This window comes from Balaenoptera musculus, chromosome 7 (assembly GCF_009873245.2).
Source record: "Balaenoptera musculus isolate JJ_BM4_2016_0621 chromosome 7, mBalMus1.pri.v3, whole genome shotgun sequence".
NCBI classification, from domain to species: Eukaryota; Metazoa; Chordata; class Mammalia; order Artiodactyla; family Balaenopteridae; genus Balaenoptera; species Balaenoptera musculus.
In genome coordinates this window covers 66,455,286-66,480,172 of record NC_045791.1, presented here as the reverse complement: position 1 = coordinate 66,480,172, position 24,887 = coordinate 66,455,286, and the positions used below count along the sequence as shown (strand labels likewise).

The window sequence follows — 24,887 nt, the reverse complement described above, 5'->3', positions numbered from 1 at the left end:
ATACTCTAGTTCTTTGAAATTTACTTAGTAAAAGATTCAGTTAATTGCTAGTGTTTTGACCATCCTGGATAAGTGGAAATTGATGTTAAGTTTTTCCATATAATGGAAAACAACAAATATTTGTGACAAAACTCAAATATATTGTCAGCAAAACAGATTTTTAAAAATTGGAATAGCTTAATAAAAAATATCATTTTTCTAGTGGCATTTTCTTTGAAATTTTAAATTTATTATGGAAATGATTTTGGCTCATTGAAATAATATTAAATTATTATATCAATATTTCAGGTCATGACCCTGGATTTAAGAAATTTTTCAAGACAGTTTTGAGTATAATCCAAGAGAAAATGTGATTTGAGTCTGGAGACAACTGTGAATGTAAGTATTGGAAAATTAGATTTTTCTCATTGTTCCATGCAATAAAAACTAAAATATCAACTCATTAATTTTTGAATTGCAAAAACTTTGATTCATTGTTTTCTCTCTATTACAACATGATTTTTTACATCTAGAATTAATGGAATTCTTCCTATTTTTTTTTTTTTTGGTTGTATTTTTTAAAGATCAGCTAATAATAAAAGCCCAGTGTAGCTGACTGAAGAGAAAACATTATTTGGAAGATTGCTACAATAAAAAGAAAAGTTTCTTCTAGGTAAGTCATTGATGAGGGCAAGCAATGGCATAGATTCTGTGTGCTAGTTAATGGCATGCTCTTATTGCATGTGATAATGCAAATGCTAAGTAAAATGAGGAAAAGTTTTTTATAATTCTTATTCTAACATTTGCCGTATAATAAAAATCATGACATGTTTCCTAACGAAATCAAATCTAAGTTCATAGTCCACTGGCAAATATCTATTGATTAGATTTTTATCTCCTTTGAAAAATATTTTTTACTCATTCAGTTAAATAAATACTATATTTTATGACTAAACCATGGTCATTTATATTTCATAAAAATACTGCCAGAGTATGTTGATCATGGAACTTATAGGGAGTAAGCATTATACATGTTACTCCTGCAATGTTTGTCTCTTAGAATTAAGAAGTTAGCAGAGAACTGTATCTATCATTAGGTATACTCAACAGAAATACTTTTATTTGGTATTGCCCATCTCCTGTAAACTTATTTTAATAATATAGATGACTTAGGGAATCTTTTATTTTTTGATTAAAAAAATTGAATGCTGCAGTGAAGAATAATTTCTATTAAATCATAAGGCCATTTTTATGACTTATGGATGTTAACTCTCAAGAAATTGTCCGAAATACAAATTTTTCCCTTAAATTGTTGAAGAGTCATAAAATTAAAAATAAGATTAATACTTATCAGAAATAAAGGTAAGCTTTATAGTAAAATATGCTATCAAAATTTGTGCTTTTATGTTCTCATGAAACTCTTTACTTTGTACTTTTTATCCCAATTTTGGTAAAGGTAAAGAAAGTAAGATGTTTTCTAATTACTTAAAAATATATCTGTAAGAGGCTTTCCTGCTTGGAAGGCTAATTAAGTTAAATTAAAATGTATTTAATTAAGCTCTTTAGTACTTTAAGCCACGATGCTCTTAACGTTTGTAATATGTAAGACTATTAATCAAATCCTTAAAGCAAAATTATTGTGTAGTTTTAAAAATTTTTCCATTGAGAGCCATCTATCTTTATTTCATAAATATTGCTAAATTATATTTCTTTTATTTTCTATTGCAGTTTGTTTTATATTATACAGCATATTTCATCTTGGCTTTAATGATGGAGAAAAAGTGTATCCTGTATTTTCTGTTTCTCTTGCCTTTTTTTATGGTAAGCATAAGTTTCTCTAATGTATCTCCCTATCTATGATTATTTCTGTTTTAACTTCCAACATACCCATAATTGATAAAGGCTAATAACAAAAATACATGTAGTTATTGGATGCATAAATTAAGTACATTTTATATTAAGTACATTTTTATATCTATTTTATATATTTTTATATCACAGCAATCATTTGTTTCCCTTCAGTGTACCTTTTTAGGCTTTTAGTCCTGTAGCAGGCACCACAGTATGATGGTGCAGTGTGGGTGGAGGGATGGTGCACACAAATGTGCGGACACCAGAGAAAAGCCATTACCAGAGTTTGAAAGAAAAATGGAATGGCTCTATAGTACAGTCGTACATAATAGATGAAATATTTTCAATCAGACCTGCTGATTCTGAGTTAGATCGATTAAAAAAGCAATTCCAACCTGTTGATTTTTCTCCCATTCTGCCAACTGATTGACCTGTATTGATTGAAAAGCACTTTGGAATCACGCACTATGTTTTAAATTAGATTCCTCATCCATTCACTCAAATAAGTATTAAGTGTCCATTTTCTGACAGGCATGGATGCTAAATTTGGGGCAGATGTGTATGTGAGTATGTGCACTCCTGCATGCCTCTGCATGTATATGCAGGGGACGTGGGGCTGGAGGTGGAGGGTAGACTAAGGATGACTAAAAAGCAATTGCTGTACTTGAGGGGTCATAGGTCATAGACATTTAATTTTATTTTTATTTACAGAAATTTTTGTTCCTATTTTTCTCTGTTTCACATTAAACAGTGACTATACTCTTATTATATGTATGAGAAACTCAGAGACATAACCTCACCTAATTCTGTGCCAGCAAATAATTTTCTTGTGGTGTTTCCAAGTAAACCCCACAAAGATTCAAACAAAGAAACTCAAGAAAAATATAGAAAACCTAAACGGGAAAAAAGCACAACTACTTTCCTGTCAGCATTTGTATTTAAAAACATTCTCAAGTCTAGGAGCAGTCCAAATTCTGCACTTCTTAGATGTTATCTTAAGTAAACAGACTGAAATTCAAGAAACAGGATTCCTGTTTCTTCAGCTCCCACCCTCCACTGAGCATGCCAATGAGCTGCACTGGCCAAAGCTGGTTCCCTGTAGGTAGTTCTGTAACAGATTACCAATCTGATTATTGTAATTTAAGGAATTGTGACCGTTTCTCTTGAATTCATTCAGACGATGTGCAAACTTGAGTTTTTAAGTAAGAATAAAAATGATATTGCTTTTATGCAATTCTATAAACTGAGAACAGGAGGAAAGAATTTTTTCGTGATGTTATAAATTTCCATTTATTACTTGTGCAGCACAACAGCTGCATAAATCTTGATTAAGAGATTAAAACCAATCAAAGAATAAAAAAGTTAATGTTAAATGGTGGTGAGGTAATGGTGAAACTTGAGTGGTGCCACACACTGAGGGACTTTTACTATTTATTTTAAATTTAAATTAAATTCAACTTCCTGCTAGAGAATAGAAAATCAAAAGTAAGGAAACAAAATAGCAGTAGAAAGATAACTGTTTATGGAAAATAATTAATAGGAATTATGCAAAAGCAAAGAAGAAATAAGGTTGAAGAAAGGTTTATACAGGCTTCATGCTACAAAACAGGGGAAAAAAAGTCATGTAGAAATTAAAGTATAAGTGAAGCTTAAAATAAAGCTACTAAAGTGGAAGAATATAAATATATACCTTGCCTAAAACCTTTATTGATGTGCATACAATAAAAATTCTGTTTATGAACATCATAAATAACTTGCCATTATTTTGATTATCAAAATGTAATTATAAAAATGGCAACAATTTTAAGCATTTACCATGTGCCAGGTACTTCTCCTCTGTTATCTTGGTACTATTTTGTCCCATTTTACAATAAGAAAGCAGAAGTTTTGGTGGTGGTAGAGGGGGTGGTTAAATATCTTGTCTACACTCCCAGGTCAAAAAGTAGAGGTGAATTTTGAATACAGCTGTCTGCATTCCAGATACATGGCCTGGAGCTAGCTGGCTCCCACAGTCTTCTGAGACGGAACTGTGGGCTGTGCTGCTCACTGGGGCCATTGGCAACTCTTGGTGGTGGTTTGAAATTGGACATGGTAGGGATATTTACACCATGGAAACTGGCAAACACTACAAGTCAGGAACTTCCCCCCAGAGCCTACTGACCCTGCAGTACATCACTGCACTTACTGTTTTCCAATGTGACAGACTGCCTCTCACAGACGTTCTCACAATTCTGAAGTTTTATTTTCTTTAATCCCTTAGATTCTTGTCATAGCAGAATCAGAAGAAGAGAACCCTGGTGACTTAATTCAGTTGGGTGTTACTAGAAATAAAATCATGACGGCTCAATATGAATGTTACCAAAAAATTATGCAAGACCCTGTTCAACAAACAGAAGGTAAACATGACTAATTTTAAATGCATTTAATATATTTTTGAAAGAAAACTACCCCATTACATTATTACGGGTCCCTTAGGTTCATTCTTAAAAATGGGTTAATTGCTAGTTTTTACGGTATATGTGCAGTTTTAATTATTTACTTATGAAGAACATTTTATGATGCAATTATCTTCCCTCTTTTTAAAAATTCTAATAAAAATATGTGCGACAGGGATATTTTTAGTAACTTTTTTTATGGTATAAAGATATTTAAAATATCAAATAAGTATGTGTCTTGGATTAAATCAGTGACAGTTGATCTTCAGTTTATGTGATTTGTATGTCTTTTTTTTCAAAAGCTCCTTGATAGTAGCTTAATAAAATGACAAATAATTTTTTTTTTTTGCACATAACATACTTTGTATGATACATTTGGTAGCAAAGCTAATGAAATCTAAGAGCTTCTGTTTCCATTAAGATATTTTTAAGGTACTTTTGAAACATTTATTGAGGGCCTACTAAGTGCCGTATATATGCTTCAATTCTGAGAAGGACAAGTAGAGTTGCCAAATTTAGCAAAAGCAGAAACAAGTCCTGTATTTTACCTGGCAACCCTAAAGGCAGAGTTATGTTCAAAATGTAAAATGCAACACTCATAGTGAAACAAAGCAAAATGTGAAGACTTCAGGTATTTTTAAATCTTTAAACCATCAGTGGAAACAATGAATTTAAATTTGGGGGAAAATATTTGATAGTATAAAATACAATGTTTGTTATATACATGAAATGTTAAAAGTAGGTTATTATTAGTATTTGTAACTGTCAAAATGAACTTGCTTGTGAGAAAGAGAAAAAAAGCAATTTTTCCACATTGGTCAACTCTTGGAACCTTAATCTAACTGAACAATATAATTTGTTCATCTTCGGAGAAGTAGTTAGATATATTTGCCCAAATATTTTTATTACAATATATATCCAGTTAAAACATGTCTTTAAAATATGCCAGACAACGACAAGCTATCTGATATTAGCTCAATAGGGATTGAATTATCAAGAATTAAAATTTGTATACAAATTCTTTGTTAACTGATCTGGCTTCTCACTTTATTCCATTAAAATCTAAGTGTTATTAGTTTAAAATTATTGAATTAACACCTTCCAAATCATCTAGATATGTGTGAAAGCTAGCTTCAAATCTAATTGTTGAACAATAGGATATATTTATGAGGGTTTGATAATAAAATAATTTTGTGATAAAATAAGTTCAAGATCGCTGCATAATAAATCTTCCTCTTGGAGAGTCATAATACACTTTGTAATTTTAAATACTCTAGAAAATCTTGTTATAAAGAAATGTTTATTTTAACTTTGTGTTCTCCAAATCTATTTGATTACATAATATTTTAATGGAATACCTACTCATGTCTCACTCAAATGCCATACAACACAGTTGGAAAAATTCTAGATGTGGCAATCTATCATGCAGCCAGTGTTGTGGAATCTTTTGGAGCAGTATAAGGACTTGTTTGTGAGGCTTTCTAAAACGGTATCAGGAAATTTTTCTCTGATAGGCCACAGAATGCATTTTATTTAGTAATATGTGGATGCAAGCTATTTATATAAGAGTTTGAAAATCACAGGGGGGAAAACAGACTATCTGAGGCTTTTTTTTTTTAAACTAGAACTATTTAGATTTTCAGGCCAATAGAACTTTTTCTACTTCCGTGAAGCCTAGATTGATTCTGTGATTGCTGTACAAATCTGTTAATAATAATAAACATCTCATGCAACATTCACGTTTCTATCTATGTGTGCTTACCTAACAAGGCGGAAAATTACTCTCTTTGATTACAGACTGTTATAACTTTGGAACATTTTGGTCATTTTATTTCTCTATGTCTTTTAAAAACTTTACATTTTTTCATGTAAGAGGTTCTTTTAATGTTGGTAAGAAAAGAATGAGAGATTAAACACTCTACTTCATTTGAAAAGAAAAGGAAGGAAAGTAAGAGCTAGAATTTGGTGGAGGGATCTAAATAAGTATGTGTCAGGGCTAATGTGGTGAAACAGGAAATATTGGAATGTTCATCTGTTCACTTCAGAAAATACTATAACTTGCCCTAAGAATACAGCTTCTAAAATAAAACACGTTTTCAATTTCCCATATTTTTTGAATTTCAAGCATAGGGACACTAATTAACCACTACTTTATGGTTAAGAAAACCAGCAAAGACCATGTGATTTATTAAATAAATAACTACCTTTGAGAATTAGAATTAAAGCTAAACCTCATATATTTTTTAGATATTTCTAAATTTAACAATCAGTTATTCTAATAATTACTTTGTGAATAATCCAAGTAATTGTTATAAAGATTTTATATGATGTCTTCATTTTCAGTAGACAGGCTTTATTCCATGTCAGTGTGAGTCTACCATTAAGACTTTATGTCTTTCTATATAACTAGAGGGAGTTAGTAAGCCCTAATTTCTACTCTCCCCTTAAGGCATTTATTGCAACAGAACCTGGGATGGATGGCTGTGCTGGAATGATGTTGCTGCAGGAACGGAATCAATGCAGCACTGCCCAGATTACTTTCAGGACTTTGATCCTTCAGGTAAAAGCAGAAATTTATATACAAATCTCCTTGACATCTATTTAATAAACCCTAGGTTAACTAAATTACTGTTCCCTTTTTTCCTTTTTAATTTTAAAGAAAAAGTTACAAAAATCTGTGACCAAGATGGAAACTGGTTTAGACATCCAGCAAGCAACAGAACATGGACAAATTATACCCAATGTAATGTTAACACACATGAGAAAGTGAAGGTAAGTAATAATTATAAATTCAGATTTAATTTACACTATTTTAAAAGTTAGTTGCCGATACAATACTGGAGAAAATTTAGCTGGTGTTCATTCCATTGTAAAGCCTTTTCATCATAAAAACAATGAACAAAAATATCTTCGTAGAAATAATTATTGATTTGGTCATTATACCGAGGAAGCAATCCTGCTAGGTAATTCAGTGTCTCAGTATTAGAGTTTAGGATTTTCCAAAGTAAACATACTTTAAAAATGTAAGAAAAAGGAACATTTTCATCTGTGGTGGAATTCCTATAATTACGGTCAGGAATTGTGCTCAAGTAAACAAGATAAGCCCAGCGGGGTTTACACAGTTCCCTCAGCGGAAGGCTTTCATTCTGACTGGCTAATAGGTCACCCTCACTGGCATTCCCACTTTTAACATCATACAGTAAAGTCAAGGTTAGTCACAGTTTGTCACAACAATAAAGCTTCGATACAAAGTGCCTGCATATATTTGCACGTGTGTGTATATTGAGGCAGTTTGTCACAGTGATTAAAACTGAGTTCTGATTTCTGACTTCCTGTTTCTGCTCCTTACCAGCTGTGACCTTGGGCAAGCTGTAACCTCTCTCTGCCTCAGTCCCCTCCTGTGTAAATGAGGATACTAAACCCATCCACAAGGTTTTCATAAGAATTGCCTTAATACAAGGAAAATATTTAGAAAACTAACAAGCCTATAGTAAGCATTTGATAACTGCCAGCTATCATAATTATAAATCATGTATTCTTTACTTATTCAGAGAAGGGTTTGAAGAGAATTATAAAAATACACAATAAAATGATAAGTTACAATAGAATAAAGACAAAAATCAGAGAAAAAGTCAAAACCAAGATAAAAAATTTATTTGTACAGATCAGAGGTGCCTATAAATTACTGTTTTGAGACTTGTTTTGGAGCCTCAAATTTGTCAAAGGAAAAAAAAAACCCAGTTAGGAAAGAAAGCCTTATCTGGCATTTAAGTCTAAACAAACAAACAAAAATCATTGATTTAAGGTGCACAAACTGATAGAGTGAAAATTGTCAATGTCTTCCGAAATGATAAATGTTGGTTTTCATATTTTATACAACGTAGATCAAGAAATTTATTTCTTCATATGTTTAATATGTGACTTCTAATTTCTTAAATAAAAAGAGCAATTTATAAATTTTGATATCACCTGATAAATTTTCATAGATATTCTTCATTCCAGATGTATTCTAATACTCATTGGCTTGCAAACTAAATGGTAAGGCTATCAGATCACATGTTTTTAAAAATATGTTATTTTATTGATTTTGAGCTTATACTCATGTAGAATTATAGTATTGATATGAGCCTTAATTTTTTTTTTATTCATACAAATTACAGACTGCACTGAATTTGTTTTATCTGACTATAATTGGACATGGATTATCTATTGCATCACTGCTTATCTCACTTGGTATATTCTTTTATTTCAAGTAAGTACGTGTAAAATGTTTTTTTAATTTACTGATTATCTTTGGTGAATGCAGTGTCATATGCATGTTTATCCATGTGCTGATAAAATTTATGAAATATAGATGATTTATAATGTTTAAAATAAATAGAATGTTTAAAATAATTTGAAATATGTTGACTTTATAAAATGTAGAGAAAGGAGATTGATAAAATATCTGAAGCCTAGCTTTACAAAATGAGTACGCATATAAGAATGAAGTCATGCAGTAAAAAGGGAGCCAAAATGAATATGTAAACCTATCCTTATTTGCTTTGGAAACTGCCAAATATTATAGGTCTTCCTAATTTAATTTTCAACTTCTTGGTCAATTTTAGTATCAGTATACATGGTACATTATAAGAACTGGTATTTTGTGCAAAAAATAGCAATGACATTTAATATATATTATTAAAAATAATTTCAATATATTATGGTTAGGTTAATTTTCCTGGTTTGGGGGGGGTCATCTTTAAAATAGTTAAATTATATTTTGAAATTTACTTGAAGTTTACTCTTTTTTAGGGTGGAGGGAGAGTCAGCTCCAATTTCTTTTTTTTTTAATTGAAATATAGTTGATTTACTGTGTTTTAGATATATAGCAAAGTGATTCAGTTATGTGTGTCTATATATATATATATATATATATATATAGACACACACATATATATATATATTCTTTTTCAGATTCTTGTCCATTATAGGTTATTATGAGATATTGAATATAGTTCCCTGTGCTATACAGTAGGACCTTGCTGTTTGTCTATTTCATATATATAGTAGTGTTATCTGTTAATCCCAAATTCCCAATTTATCCACCTTCCTCCAATTTCTTTTTTTTTTTTCCTCCAATTTCTTGATTCAACCTATCAACTGTGATTCTTTTTAATTGACAGGAAAGTAAATTCTAAAAATGCATAATTATCTTATGCATTAACATGGTCTTCATAATTTTGATCACCACCAGTAATTAAAGAATGCAGTGTAAAGAGAGAGTAGCTATATTTTATTGTATCTTCATCACCAGTGTCACTGTCATTGTCTCTCTCTTCCTCTCTTCTTCCTCCTCTTCTTCTTCCCTCTTCCTTCCTCCTCCCTCTCCCCCTGCTCCTCCTCCTTCTCCTTCTTCAACAATCATCTTGGAACATTAGCAGCTTCAGAACCAACTAAAGTAGTAGTTGCACATCAAAATAATCCAAATCCAGAAATTATTAGACACCTGGATGTTAGGCTCATTTGTAACTGGAGCACCAGCTTTTAGCCCACAGTTCATCAAATATTCAAAGTACATGAAATAATATACGAACCAACCAACAATTATTTTTCATGAGTTCAAAATCATGGGATCTAGAGATTGCATCATAATTGCTGTTTTTGGAAACTTGCACTTTCTTAAGAATCTTCAATATTAGTTACTTTGGGGAATTTTTAAAAACTTTTTGTTTTATATTGGATACAGACAATTAACAATGTTGGGATAGTTTCAGGTGCACAGCAAAGCAACTCAGCCATGCATATACATGTATCCATTCTCCCCCAAACTCCCCTCCCATTCAGGCTGCCACATAACATTGAGCAGAGTTCCCTGTGCTATACAGTAGGTCCTTGTTCGTTATCCATTTTAAATATAGCAGTCTGTACATGTAGGTCCCATACTCCCTAACTATTACTTTGGGGAATTTTAATGGCACTTTTGATTTATGACATTATCGAGGCACCATTAGAAACCGACTAAAAATATTCCATTCTGAATAAAGCTAATTCACCATTTGAGAACATTTTAAAATGTGACTTTTTTTTTTTACTAAATTGTGTTAAAACGCATCAAAATAAGTTGAAGAGACTTTTTATCCTAAAATATGGAAAACATTTCTTAAAGAATAAAATTTACTATACTATATTTTGTAACAAATTGCCGAAATGTTCTTGCTCAAAACAAACTGTGAATTCTCAGTCACTGCCTTTATAATTAGTTACATAATATCAATTGCTTATATACAGTTTAATAAAACTTCATGTCTTTACTCTTGAATATACTCTTAGGTTATGTAAGATTTTTGAAATGAATATTTTGGAGTACGAAAAACTTCATTATGACTGTCTAATAGATTGAAAACTGGAAAATAAACCATTTTCCAAAGTGACAATTTTTAAATAAAGTCCTCGGGTCTACAGTGATAAATTATTTATGCTAATTGACAAAGTGAAATAATGTTACTGATGATAACAAACTTATTGGTAAAATATGGCACTAAAACTCAGTTAATATTTAATTTAGTAAATTTAAAAACACAAAATAAAATTAAAATTTCAAAATCTCACTTAGTATAAATTTAAGAAAGATATAGTTCTTTTTTCTTCTTTATTGCTGAAAACAAAATCTTTACAATTTAAAAATGAATGTATCTAAATTTGAAAAAATGACTCTCTTGGATCTTAGAACTAAATGATACAAGTAACTCCCTAAAATCTATGCAGTACTCTAGAACTCAGATTCTTAGTTCATTAAAATTACATATTACCACACATACAAACACAGAGAAGATTAATTTAAATGTAACTAATATCAGCTAAGATTCTTCTTCTAACATGGAGACTTTTATGACCATGACTAAGTATAAAGTAGATCAGCCTCTACCCTAAAGGCATACAAGAGAAATCATAAGAGTTATTTAAGACTATCTTAAAAAGCTTCTTGGAAAAAAGGTTATGTTTTAATATTTCTAACCTCAGGAAAAAGAATGCAACCATTAATTAAAAACAAACTAATCTTGAGACTTGCACTTAAATTTGCAATATTTTTAAAAATTGAGAACAATTTAATTTTTTAAAATAAATTTTTAAGTAAAGAAAAGAAATATATACACCTACAATTCTAATATGCTATTGGGCAATTTCATTTATTTTTCCAGTTTTATTTCATACTCATTTGTATTTACTCAGTTTTATTTGTAATGTACAAATTATTTTAACTATTTTTACAACTTAGCATTATATAATTCTTTCCATGTCACTAAGAAGTTTTTAAAACAACCATTTAGTTGGCTAACTAATATTGCATTTAGTAAGTTGACAAAAGTTTACTAAATCATTCTTCTATTTTTGAAAATTAACGTTGCTTCCAGCTTTTCCTATTAATAAAATACACTGCAATGGACATTTTCAGCCATAACTTTCCCCATATTTTACACTATTTTTTTAGGCTACATTCCCAGACTTGTGATTTCTTGGTGAAAGGGTATTTATCTTTTTATGGCTCTTGAGATATATCATCTCAAAAGTATTTCAAAATCAACATGTTCAAAACAAATTCATACTGTATACCTTCTTCTAACCCAAAGCAGTTTTTCTTCCAGAGCGACCCATCTTTACAAATAACACCACCAGCAATCTAGTTGCATAAGCCATAGACTTAGGAGCAATCTTCGATACCGTCACAGTTTTCCTCCCTATCATTCTCTCCTCATGCTCTGTGGATAAAACTTCCTAACAGTCCTCCGATCTATCCATTTTGTTTCATCTCTCCTGCCACCACCACCAACCTAGTCTTATCTAGCCTCAGTAAGTCCACTTTCACCACCTTCATTCAAAGCTAAACATTGCAGCCAGAATATTTTCAAAGATTTATATTAAATATAGATCTGATTTTGTCATCCCTTGCCTTAAAAATTTTAGACTTCCTGTTATAATTTATATAAAACCAAAGTCATTAATGCATCCTATAATTGAATATTCTGTATAGTCTCTTCCCTGCTCCTCTAGTCTAGTTAAATGTAGTCATCTTTCAGATCTAAACCTTAGCATCATTTCCTCAGTGAAATCTCTGTGATTATTTTATTGTAGTATTTCTGAAACTGCAACTAGTTTGTGCTGAATGTGGAATAAATTTTTAATTACCATTTAGGAGCCCACCATCTCTTCAGATTTAAGACTAATGCAGCGGAGACCCTTCAGATTAAAGGATCTCTTTTTATTTTGCATGCAATAAGCCAAAATATTCAGACATATTAAATTTCTGAAGGACACAAAGTTAAATATAGCAAGTATACTGCATGCCAAAATCAGTAGTTAGAAAGACGACAAGGGTGTCCTAGAATTCCAAGTCCTATGGCTCCAATCAAGTTTGAATTTTAAGGATATAAATAAAGTTCTAAACTAACTCCATAAAACCAAATGTAAAATTAACAGTTTCTTTATGAAAAAGCCATGATTTAACTGAGCAAATGCTTGCTGTGTACTAATGAGGCAATAGTGGGACTGCCAAGGGAAAACAATATTGCAAGCCAGACTGTACATAAATGCAAAGTATCCAGTTTCACATCTCTAATTAGACCAGTCATTTACTCTGTCTACTATGGACTGACTTTGTAAGAGGAAAAGAGGATGTCATAGAACTGACTTATCAGGACAGTGAAGAAATTAAAGAAAATAATATCTGCTGATCAGGGAGTCAAGGTACCAAAAATGTTAAGCCAAACGACAAAATAAACAGGGAACAGCAGATGACTTCCATAATCTGAAAGACTAAAATGGGAATAGAATTTGTATAATAACACAGAGAGAAAAAATACTTGGCTCAATTTAAAAAAATAAAAATCTCTAACAGGCAAACAAAATAGACTGAACCATCTGTTGACCAACTGACCTTTCTGTCACCCAAGATTTTCAGATATTAGGTGTCAACCTAGCAGGAATTTTGAAATAGGTGATTTCTATACTGGGTTCATAGCTGCACCTAATGATCTGTAATGCTACTTTCAAGCCCAAGTCTATAATTTAGGAAAGAAGATTAGAATGAAAGGGTTAATTTTTTAAAACAAAATACATAATTTCAATATCAGGAAAGTTAACATTTGTGAAAGTATTTTGCAGGCTGAAAGCAATCTACACAGATAAACTACATTTATTATTGATTAGGAATTGAAAGAAAATCTGGTTCAATATTTTTATATCTGTATTTTACATATATTATATTTAAAAAAGCAAATGTTATTCAACCAATACAAGTAATTTTCAATTGAAGGGTTAAAATTTTAAACTTCAGAATTAATTTATTTTCTCCATAGAAAAACACTTTTTAAAAAACTGAAATTGTGTATATACATGCTAAGTACTTTAGCTTTAAAGATACAATCTGTAGACCCATTTCTCATTTTAAAAAGAGAGGCTAAAAATTTCATGTTGCCCCAAACATCGTCTTCATGTTCAGCATATTGATAGACCTTACCTTTTTCAGAAAAAGAGCAGGTTTTCTTTTTTTTTAAATCAAGAATACTATATGCAATATATATATATATATATATATATATATATATGTTAATTGCTAAAAATTATGATGTTTTAGAAAAATGATTTGTGACATGATACATAGGCAAAACCTCATTAAAGCAAATAAATATCTTGCCAATATATGGAAATTGGTTCTTGGCTCCTACATAAAAGAAAAATTAAGGTTTTTAACTAGTTGCATTGCTTATTTTTAGAGTTTATTCTGAAACTACAATTAACTATTCATTTTCTATAGTGAACTATAAAAAAGCTTTAATGGTGAGTTAGTTAGCATGATAGATATATACTTGATTTCAGGTACAAGTTAATTTTAGTGGATAGTGTAATACAGTAATTAAAAACATGGGATATATGCAAATCTTGCCATCACCACTTACTAATAGTATGGACTTATCCTGATTTCTATTTTTCAGTTAGCCTGTTTCTTTATAATGAGTCCTAATGTTTAAAATACTGAGCAGAGAAGACACACAGTATCTGACATGTAGCAAACTTTCAATATACAGTAAAAGGTACTAATTTTGTCATTAGACAATATCAATCATGTAGGCACATAGACTACAATTACTTAGTCATCTAACATTATCCCTATATAAATAGTAATACAAAGTAAACAACAACAACAACAAAAGCCCCCCAAAATTGCTGTGGAGCTACAAAGAGCTATGGGAAGACAGAGGAAAGAAAGACTCATTTTGACTCATAGAATTGGAAGATTCTTGAGGTGATAATCTCACTGAAATGAGTGTTGAATAAAGGGTAGAATTTCAACAGGTAGAAATGGTAAGCCATAAAAACTGAAGAGATTATCTAGTTCAACACCTAATTTTACTTATATTCTAAGTAGTTAACTAAGTTATCTAGGGTTCCTCCCCATCTGTGTACTTTCTGTTTGGCTTAGTAATTTTATTTGACTTTAGTCATCTTTTAAAAATGGAGAATTTGACCAGAAAGAAGCAAAGCTTCAAATTAATTTTTCTTTTTTATTATACATTCTCAGGCTTTATATAAAACATGAGAAACCTGGGTCACGTTAGGCCCAGGTATACCATTCTAAATACTTTTTTATGTGTTAGACAGCCTTCACTACAGATGAGTGGTTAAGAGTGTGTTCTCTAAACAGGCACATTTTGTCTCAGATTCCACCTTCGTCAGCTACTTGCTGCATAGTATCAAGCAGCTTCTTTCACTTCTCTAATCCTCAATTTCACATCTTTAAAACGCAGATTCTATTAGTATCTATATCATAGCTGAGATGATATATATGCATTGTTAAGTGGCGAGTCTCGTTTGGAGAACACTATTATTGGCATAGGTGTCACTCTTGCTCTTTCGTATTAGTCCATTAAAAGATTTTATATAAATATTTAGCCCTGATTGGCATACTTTAACAGTGGGCTCTTTTAAAACATAATTAAAGAACACAGTTTCTAGTTTTACGTGTACCACATTTTTAAAGAAATTGTTATAACGTTCACGTAGAAAAATAAGTACACAGTGAATGAAAAATTTTATAAACCAAAGTAGTAGTATAATTATATCAGAAATAAATTTAGGTTAAGTAAATTAGTCAAAGATAATAAAACGTTTTTTAATGCCCACAAGATACCACATAACTTACTCAGTACTTAAATTTGTATTAAAGAATTTGTGGTCTTTGATTTTAAGGCACTTCTAATATATACTCCCAGAACTATCTACTAAAATAGGAAAAGCCACTATCAACCCAAAACAACTATCCGCTAAAACAGGAAATAATGGAAAGAACAGCACAAATTTAGCTCCATGAGAGCAGGAATCATCACTGCTTTGTTTCTTTACACATTCCAGGGCTTAGCACATAACCTTGCGCATAGTAGGCACTTAATACATTTTTAAGGAATGAAGACATGAACTGACTTGGAAACTTATTTCTAGGACAGACTTTCCCATGACTTATCTGTGACCTTGGACAAGTCCCTTGAGTTTGTCTGGCCTTTGCTGTCTCCATCAACAAAGAAAGACATTAGAGTAAGACTCTTTACAATTCTAACCGGTAGAAGCATCTGTGTAAAATAACATAGGATACCCTGCAGCTAGATCCAAAGAAGACCAAGGCCATCTCAGAAAATGCTTAACTGAATGGTTAATGAAGCACGTTCATACAGTCAGGAGCAATAGAAATCTTAGCTTTCTTCCAACTAACCTGGAAACAATTCCTAGGAGAGCTGATGTTTCACATAAAATCATTGTGTGTACAAAAATCTATCAATATCTCCTTTCTGCTTCTGAACCCAGTTCCTCATACTGCAGTCATTCTTGCTTAGTCTAGGGTAGAGGCAACTTTTTTTTTTTCATTTGTTAATTGAGTGAGGGTCACTGATCCATCCTAATAAAAACCAAGACCATACAAAAAGTTGACTTAGGGTACTGTTTGTTATTTTTTATTTAGAGAGAGAAAAGAAAAGTCTACTACTCATCCATGCTTTAAATGAGAAGCAGAGAACATGAAACACTATTTACCAGATATACTTCAGTTTTATATTAGAGCCAATTAAGGAAAGAGAGTGGGAGATAAAAAGAAAGGGAACAGAAAGGGAGGGGAAGAGAGAGAGACAGAAATTTGGGATTTGCCAAGCCCTAAGAGGCAATGACTCTTACTCATAATGATCCTTGGAAAAACAAAGCAGAACCCTTTAGATAAAAAAAAAAAATAAGCTTTATCAGAATTAATTATAAATTATATTTTAATTACTGTTTAAAATCTGAGAGCATAGCACATCTTGCTTTTACTTTCAACCCAGACAAAAGGCTCCATATACTTGCACGTAAAAGAGCACATGTAACTTGCATGGGGAAAAAGGCAGTCCTTTTTTTTTTAAACCATCTTAATTTTGCTGACATTTCAGACAGTGATTCTAAATAATTTTAAAGCCAAGTTGCATATTTACAACTATATAGAAGATGATATCATTTCTCGGTAGTCCTGAATGAATTCAGCAAAACATCTATTTCTCAACTTAATAAAATGATCCTTTAATGCTTATATTTCGGCTTTTCGGGACAAGTGACACAAATTCTCACCTTTCTTTTTTTTAGATCATATTTGAAAATATTCAATCAATATTGTGAACCTTTCTCTCATTTCCAGTTTCTTCATATATCTCTTGAATTAGAACAAGTATGGCTTTCTCCTTTAAGCTATAACTATTCTCCTGAAAACTGTTCATGATTCAATCTTTAAATTGGTTTTAAATAAAGCTAACTATTTAAAGAAATCCTACATTGAAACAGAGACTAGAGAGTCTTATCTACAAATCATGCTCTGATGTCCCTGTATTTGCAAATCAGAGCTATCACTTAAATAAGTTGTTTAAAACCTGGCAAATCTGCACTGTCAGAAGTCTGGCAATGGCTGAGTTCAGAAATAGTCACGTAGCGATCCTTGAATAACATACCTCTGAGTGCCTACCCAGGACCATCCTTGCTTTCTCCACTCCTGTGGTAAGAGTGTATTCATTGTAAGTTTGTTGTGCACTACAGTTCTGAGATACATTCTATTCTATTGTATGTATTCTAGACTTCCTTCAGCTTGACACTGGATAGTGTTAGTTATAATTTTTCATATAATGTTTTATTAGAGCATACTCACTGAGTCTACTTCCAAATTAATGAATTTAATCAATGTGCTGAAAAATCCTTCCCTCTCAAACTGAACGTGATGAGAGCTGAAAGCATTCCTATTCAGGAATGCGAGTCTTGGCTGGAAAGCTTTTTAAATATGTCCACTGTAATTATATAATAAAAGCATTGCATTTCCACATTAGAGTATCAGATTTAAATCAGGACAAACTGGTGCAAGAAGTAATGGGTTTACTCTAACGAAAACCAGTTCCTCTATAATGTAATTGCTCGTACTGGTTTATGGAGAAGAGTCCCAAGTATGGAAATATAACTGAATTAAAGAATTTGGACTTATTTCAAAGAGTAAATTTATTATTTAAACTATAACTAAATGTTAAAGATTACATATTTCTGTTGATTTTTCTAATAAATATGCAACTTCTTTATAAGTGTATTTATAACGTATATTTAAATGTAAGTACTATTTAAGCATAACTGAATTTTCATGGGAACAAAATGACAAATTATTTTAAGAATGCTAATGATCCACTGCTTGGTGTAAAAACTATACAGTTATTAGAATGGACTAAAATTTTTAATTTGAAATAGATAACACAAATAATATTGTAATTTGAAATAGATAACACAAATAATATAACATCTTTCTTCCCCAAATCATAATATGCTTTGCAATCTGGTTTCCTACTCTTGCAGACACAGTTTATTTTCCTAGACCGTACCCACTGATATGACTGTACATGAGGAGAACACAAAGTAAACCCTCCCAACGGTAGCATCTTTTTAGTAGTTAGGAAAAACAAAACCCAAGAATGACTGGATATTACATTGCTAACATTTGCTGATGGAACATTAAGATGTAACATAAGAGTATGAGCTGCAGAATCAAAAAGTCATTTAGTAAGTTATGTTCTTTGAATTTAATTTGCCTCATTTAGTATGGAAAAAAAAAACCAGTGTGGAGTTTTGCCTTATGCTTTATTCACATTGTCTGTCCTTCTTGCCCCTCAAAAACCTTAAGCTTTAATTTTTAAAAAAAATGTTCGACACAGGATGCTGTCTCTGCTTGAGATGCTTTCCTTCCCTATCTTCTCCTGTTTCAGTTCTGTCTGGAGTATTCCCCTCACTCTTGCCACAGTCTTTGCCTATCTCCTAATTCTATTTTAACTTCTAAAAAGCATATAACACTATGTAGAATTACTTTATGTAATATATGTGTCTATTTACCCTACACTGTCCCATGAGTAACATGAGATCAGGATCTTGCTCTGTGTTGTTCACAACTGTTTCCCCAGTATCTAGAAACAGTGAACAATATATTATTATGCATCAAAAATAGTTATAAGTGACTAAATGAATATTAAAGGAGACAAAAGCCTTACTATTGATACTTCATTAAAAACTTAAACATTCAAATTCAAAATATCACTTAATAGGATTGTGACCTGGAGCAGCTTACCTCAGTTTTATTAAAGGATAATGATATTTCAAGGGGTTGTTAAATGAGATAATGAATGTAGAGTACTTATCTCTGCACCTGGGATATTGTAAAGCCTCAATATTATGGTGTATGCTATTATTATGAATTTTATCTCGAAAAGGGTTTTTTTTCGGTTTTGTTTTTTTGGTTTTTTTTTTTTTTTTTTTTTTTAAACCATAAGAATCACAGGCATTCAGAAAGCCAGACTATTTCTTCTCTAGTTTTCTGCCCATTAGGAGACCAAGAAGCACACTTGCACTGGGGCAATTCACACATGAGAGCAAACCATTTGGCCACATAAAATGAGCATGTCTGTTCCTTAGGCAGCCTGTACTTATATGTAATATTAAATGAGCAACTTTGAAAGGCATGGGCAGTGGAGGAGGGAGCATGATAGAGGAAGGGCAACCATTTCCTCTCTAGCAGGACTTGACTGAGCACCTTGGTTGAAACACTCTTGGACTCTTCCTAATCTGGCTGAACGGATCACCAGCAGCCTCCCAAAGAGAGCGAATGCTAGAGGTTATGTCTACTTTGTGTGTCATACATAACCAGGTGATTCCATCAACTCAAAGTTCCATTGCCAGTAGACAAAAGCTAGCCATACTGCTTATTCTTTTCATACATTTATTGCTTTCTGCCTGTTGTCTTTGGCAGTGTTCCGATTGGCACGGGCTTTCCTTTCGGATACATGATTTGTGTTTTCTTGTGGAAAAAGCTGAGCATTTGGAAATTAAATTAGATAAACTAGCACAAGGAAGTAGTACACTGTAGAGTGGGCTATTCTTTTATTGCTTGTATTTCCTCCTTCCATGACTAGTTTTGCTCAGGATTAGTACTGAGGAAAGTAATTTGGAAATTTCGACCTCATGTCAAAACCAAATGGGAATCAAAGGCAAGTGTTTTGTCCATACTGTGGCAGAACTTTGAATATGGAGTAGCATAATACCTGGCATCAGCATGATAAGGAAAGTGGAAATTTGCAGACAACTCCTTGGGAAGATAATTTAGGTTGCTTGATCTATTGCCCTTCATCACATGGAAATTATCTTTCTGATGCTGAATTCTTGTGTTTTGTAACAAAAAGATGACAATGTATCATTGCATTACTTAAAACATGGGCAGTTTTATATTACTGACACGAACCTTGACGCTATTTTATTATTTGTGAGAGAAGACCATTAGAGAATTTGATTAAAATTAGCCACATGAAAACTATGTTAAAAATAATAGTTATCTTGGAAGGTTCACTATAGGTTAGCTATTATGCTAAGCACTAGACATGATTTAATTCATTTAACCTTCCAGCCAATCCTATGAAGTACTATTGTTATCCCTATATTACACAAAAGGAAACTGAAACTAAGGATTAGAGTTTTTAAATAACTTGTCCAAAGTCACACTTTCAGTAGGTGGCACAAAAAAGAGAATTGAAAGGCATGGTTACATTATACATGGAATGTAATGGTTTTGCTGCCACACTTATGCCAACTGCTTCTATAACTCTGCTTGTCAAAATTGCACGTTGAAATAGTGTTCTAAAATAATTATATGTAGAGAATATGAAACGGAAACAATCCAGACCTACAAACCACATTTTCTATTCTATGGTTATGCTAGGATAACATTTAAAGAAAGCAGACAGATTTTTGTAAAACATTCTATAAGCCTATAAGACAATTTTTAAAAATATTTTGAATAAATAATAACATTAAAGAATTTAGGATAGGTTAAATTGGTTGCAGATTAACATATGAAAAAATACTGAAATATTTTAATATTTCATTTAAGCAAACCAGTGTGTTTACCAAGTACATATTTTGGTTTTCATTTTCAAGTTGATTTTATTTGGCCTAATGTACTTATACGTATTAATGAATATGTTTAAAAGAAAACAATACGCATCACTAGAAAAATCTGAACCATTTTTACCACTAGACATTGAGAAAAAACATGTCAGATAGCATTTGTCTACATTTAAGTTACACAGAACCTGGAGGAAGAAATCGAAGAAACCAAAACTGTAAGCTAGTATTGTAGAGAGTAGGACTTATTTTACATAACACAAACTGAAATGATTTGGCAATGGTTCAGTTTGTTACAACGATATAGACAGCTAAACGGGATATCAGGGTTCCTAAAGCAGAAGTATATGGTTTGAGTCATATATGGTAGATTATCTATGTTGACCATACTACTTGGATAATTTTGTAAAACACTCAAAATAAGCTTCATGTGTCTATTGAAATGATTTCATGTGTCCTCTTAAGTATTTGTTTGGTTTTGGTATTCAATAATTCATTTACAATAGAATTTGACTCTATCGTTTCAAAATTTTGCCCATAATATGGCATTGTTTGGGTCTAAAAGAGGGAAATATGGTATATTCTTTCATCACATAGTAAGAGAATAAGAAACCATTTTTTGGCGACTGTAGTCACAATAATTACATCTTTAGAAGAGAATAGATACCAGCAGCTCGTTTTTTTTTTTTAACATCTTTATTGGAGTATAATTGCTTTACAATGGTGTGTTAGTTTCTGCTGTATAACAAAGTGAATCAGCTATACGTGTACATATATCCCCATATTCCCTCCCTCTTGCGTCTCCCTCCCACCCTCCCTATCCCACCCCTCTAGGTGGTCACAAAGCACTGAGCTGATCTCCCTGTGCTCTGCAGCTGCTTCCCACTAGCTATCTATTTTACATTTGGTAGTGTATATATGTCCATGCCACTCTCTTACTTCGTCCCAGCTTACCCTTCCCCCTCCCCGTGTCCTCAATTCCATTCTCTACATCCAGCAGCTCATTTTTAAGTCTTTAACTTTCAAGCCAAATTGAGGTGGGAGCAGAGTCATTAGAAAAGAGGGAATTCTCAGAGGAACAGAAATACAGACTATCATAGAGAAAAGAAGGAAGTTTAAATGAACACAAGGAAAATTAAACTGGTTTTTCAACTAACTAGTTGGCATTTTATTTTACGTATTTTCAATCTTTTCACATGTGAATATTATAAATATCAACAGTTATTATATAAATGCTGTTTGTTTTATGTTCCTCAGCTCATATCTTTCTGCTCTTACGTCTATAATGAATTGCTATTTTTGAAAGCCTTCTTCAATGTTTGTTTTCCTGCATTCCAATTTACTCTTTACAAATATTTCTGACTTGCTCTGTAAGCAAACCTTCCTAGTCTTTTGGTCATAATTTGAAAAACATGAAATTTTGTTTATGTATATATGTCTTAACCAATGGACCTGGATATAAGTGTGTTCAGCAGGAAAGGGCAAAACAACCCAGTTAAGGAAAACATTTTATTTTTTTTCCCATGATGGTAGTTGAGTTATCTAAATTCCGTTACTAAGAAAGGGCATGGGTGCTTTATATTTGCATGGGTAAGCAGTTTTTCCCTAAATAATTGTTGGCACTCCATAGACACAGGGTAAGCCCAAGACAGGCATTTTAAAATAAGACCATGTTGACAAATTTTATGTGTTCATAATTTTCAACACAGAAGAGTGATAAATTAGAAGAAATAAACTACACATAATATGTATAAATGATTTGAAAAGAGTATTTTTTATTAGACCTCTCCTCATATTCATTAATTCTCTTCACTCTCAGTAAACACAAGCACTCGTGTCACTGCTGTGGCATTTTATCAAAAATAGAGCCATCTTTGCCTCAATGTTGACTTCAGTTAAATAGCAGAACTCATGATACTCCTTAATTCAAAAACTTTCACAGATTCTTCTTCTCTATAGAGTATCATTTTTACACTGTTCCTTGATCCCTGTCTGCTTCTCACTACTGTCATGCACTGCAAAGTCAAGTCAAATTAAAGACTCTCTAATATGAAAATACTAGCAACTCTCAGCTGTTTCTATTTTGATGGACTCCATCTGAACTTCACAATTGTTGGTATATGACTGTCTCACACACAATGATTGATCTGAGGGCCGTCTTGTTCATGAAGCCTTTCAAAGAAGTTTCCCTGATAGCATCTACTTCTGTGAAAGGCATGTATTGAAATTCCATAAATTTTGATTTGGATTGGATTCACTTTCAGATCCTTTAAAATACTAGAGCTATATATAGGATCACAGACCTTTAGCTGCAAGAAATTTCAGAGACAATATAGCCTAAACTTTGCATTTTAAATATAGAAATAGCAGCCTAACTACAATATCCTGGGCACATAGTCTATTTAGAATAAGGTGATATAGTGATAAAACTAGGTTAAAATCTCAAAGTTTCCAAAGTAGAAGTCATTGGTTTGAGTTTTATAGGGCAGATTATCTAGGTTGATCATATTAATTGTATAACTGTGTAAAACCCAAAATGAGCTTTTAACTCTTTGTAATGAAATTACTCATGTCTTCCTACATATATGTTGTGTTTTGATATTAAGTATTCAATTTCAAATGGATTCCTTTATATTATTTTAAAACTTTACCCATAATAAGCCATTGAATAATGCTTCATAAAAGAGGTAGTACTTGAGTTGGTCTTTGATCATAGGTAAGGCAGTCATGTACAATCTTGTAGAGCAGATGTGGATTCAACCTGAAGACCAGCATTACTTGTCATGAATGACATCTGCTCCTGAAATCTATTTCTATATGAACTCCATTTAGGCAGTTTTAAAATTTTGTTTTACACATGAGGACCTTCAGTAAGAGGAGGTAATATTTTTATATCTTATGCATGGCAGGGCCAATTGGAAAAAAATTCAGTGAAGCTGAGCAAACCTCATTGGTTGCTAAATCTATATTTTTATCAACTCATTTCTTCTAAATACAATGTTATTTCTCTCATGATTGGTCTACATAATCACCACTACCACATAGGAGCTATATAAACAGAACAACCATAAATAACCATAAACAGGCTATATAAATAGAACAGCCTATGTGGTATAATGAAAAGAGCATTATCTATGTGAGAATCTGATGACAAATCCAAAGTTTTCAAATTAATTAGCTGCATGATTTTTTGATCAATTATCTATCTTCACTGAATTTCAGTTTCTACATCTTCAGAATGAATTAGAATATTAATCATGATGAGAGATTAAGGGAGGAAATTTATGTAGAGGCCTTGTACAGACAAATTTCCTTTCCTTATATATGTTTACCTGTACTGAAGCAACTCATGTGTCTCTATGCTTTAAGGAATTATAGATTTTCCCCAATTAAAATTTTATCATGAGTGAATCTTGGGGAGAAAAAATAATTCTTCCAAGTTTGGAGCAGCTGCTATGAATTGTGAATGTATCTTATTTGAATGATTATTAATACAAAATGTGGAAACATTTTATGATGTCAGCACACTTTGGTTTCTCTTGCCTTTCAGGAGCCTAAGTTGCCAAAGAATTACCTTGCACAAAAATTTGTTCTTCTCTTTCGTTTGTAACTCTATTGTAATAATCATTCATCTCACTGCAGTGGCCAACAACCAGCCCTTAGTGGCCACAAATCCTGTAAGTAAAATGAAGTTTAGGTTCAAGGGGTTAGTGGGGAAGAAATAGGAGAGGTGGGGGGCAGGGGTAGATACATGTATATGTGTGTAATTAAGTACTAATATATGTATATTTTATGTCTGACATATAAAGAGTAAGTATATGTAGCTATATTCCAATTTAGAAAGGTAAATATATCTCAATATTCCCCAAGTTATAAATATTGAAACCAAAAGGAAGAATAATTTCTTTGTTCTAGTTATCTACATATGTTAAATGTCTTCACCTCATTTATGGTTAGAGTCTTACTGCTGGTGGGACATAACATTTCCTCAATCAAATTTTTAAAAAATCAAGCAAAGCAACTAACTGTGTAGTTAGAGAAAGGCAGCACATGAAAATGGAAAATTTAATTTAAATTATATGTTTGGTATCACGCTGACTTTAAAGAGTTAATAAAACCAGGGGAAAATGAATTATGCCTATATAATATTGAACTTTA

At 31.9% G+C, this 24,887-nt stretch overlaps 1 protein-coding gene across 8 annotated transcripts in view; it reads left to right on the top strand.

The window, feature by feature from the left end:
• CALCRL (calcitonin receptor like receptor) overlaps positions 1–24,887 on the top strand; it is a 103,680-nt gene that overhangs the window by 58,745 nt on the left and 20,048 nt on the right. For 6 of the 8 annotated variants that reach the window (XM_036858404.1, XM_036858403.1, XM_036858400.1 and 3 more), the window contains 8 exons: positions 289–378; positions 564–652; positions 1,708–1,800; positions 4,091–4,226; positions 6,715–6,825; positions 6,925–7,037; positions 8,426–8,517; positions 24,280–24,406. In XM_036858404.1, the coding sequence (XP_036714299.1) occupies positions 1,747–1,800; positions 4,091–4,226; positions 6,715–6,825; positions 6,925–7,037; positions 8,426–8,517; positions 24,280–24,406 (633 nt within the window). In that variant the 5' untranslated portion in view covers positions 289–378; positions 564–652; positions 1,708–1,746. The remainder of the gene's footprint in view (positions 1–288; positions 379–563; positions 653–1,707; positions 1,801–4,090; positions 4,227–6,714; positions 6,826–6,924; positions 7,038–8,425; positions 8,518–24,279; positions 24,407–24,887) is intronic. The other 2 variants (XM_036858406.1, XM_036858407.1) reach the window with 2 other exon arrangements.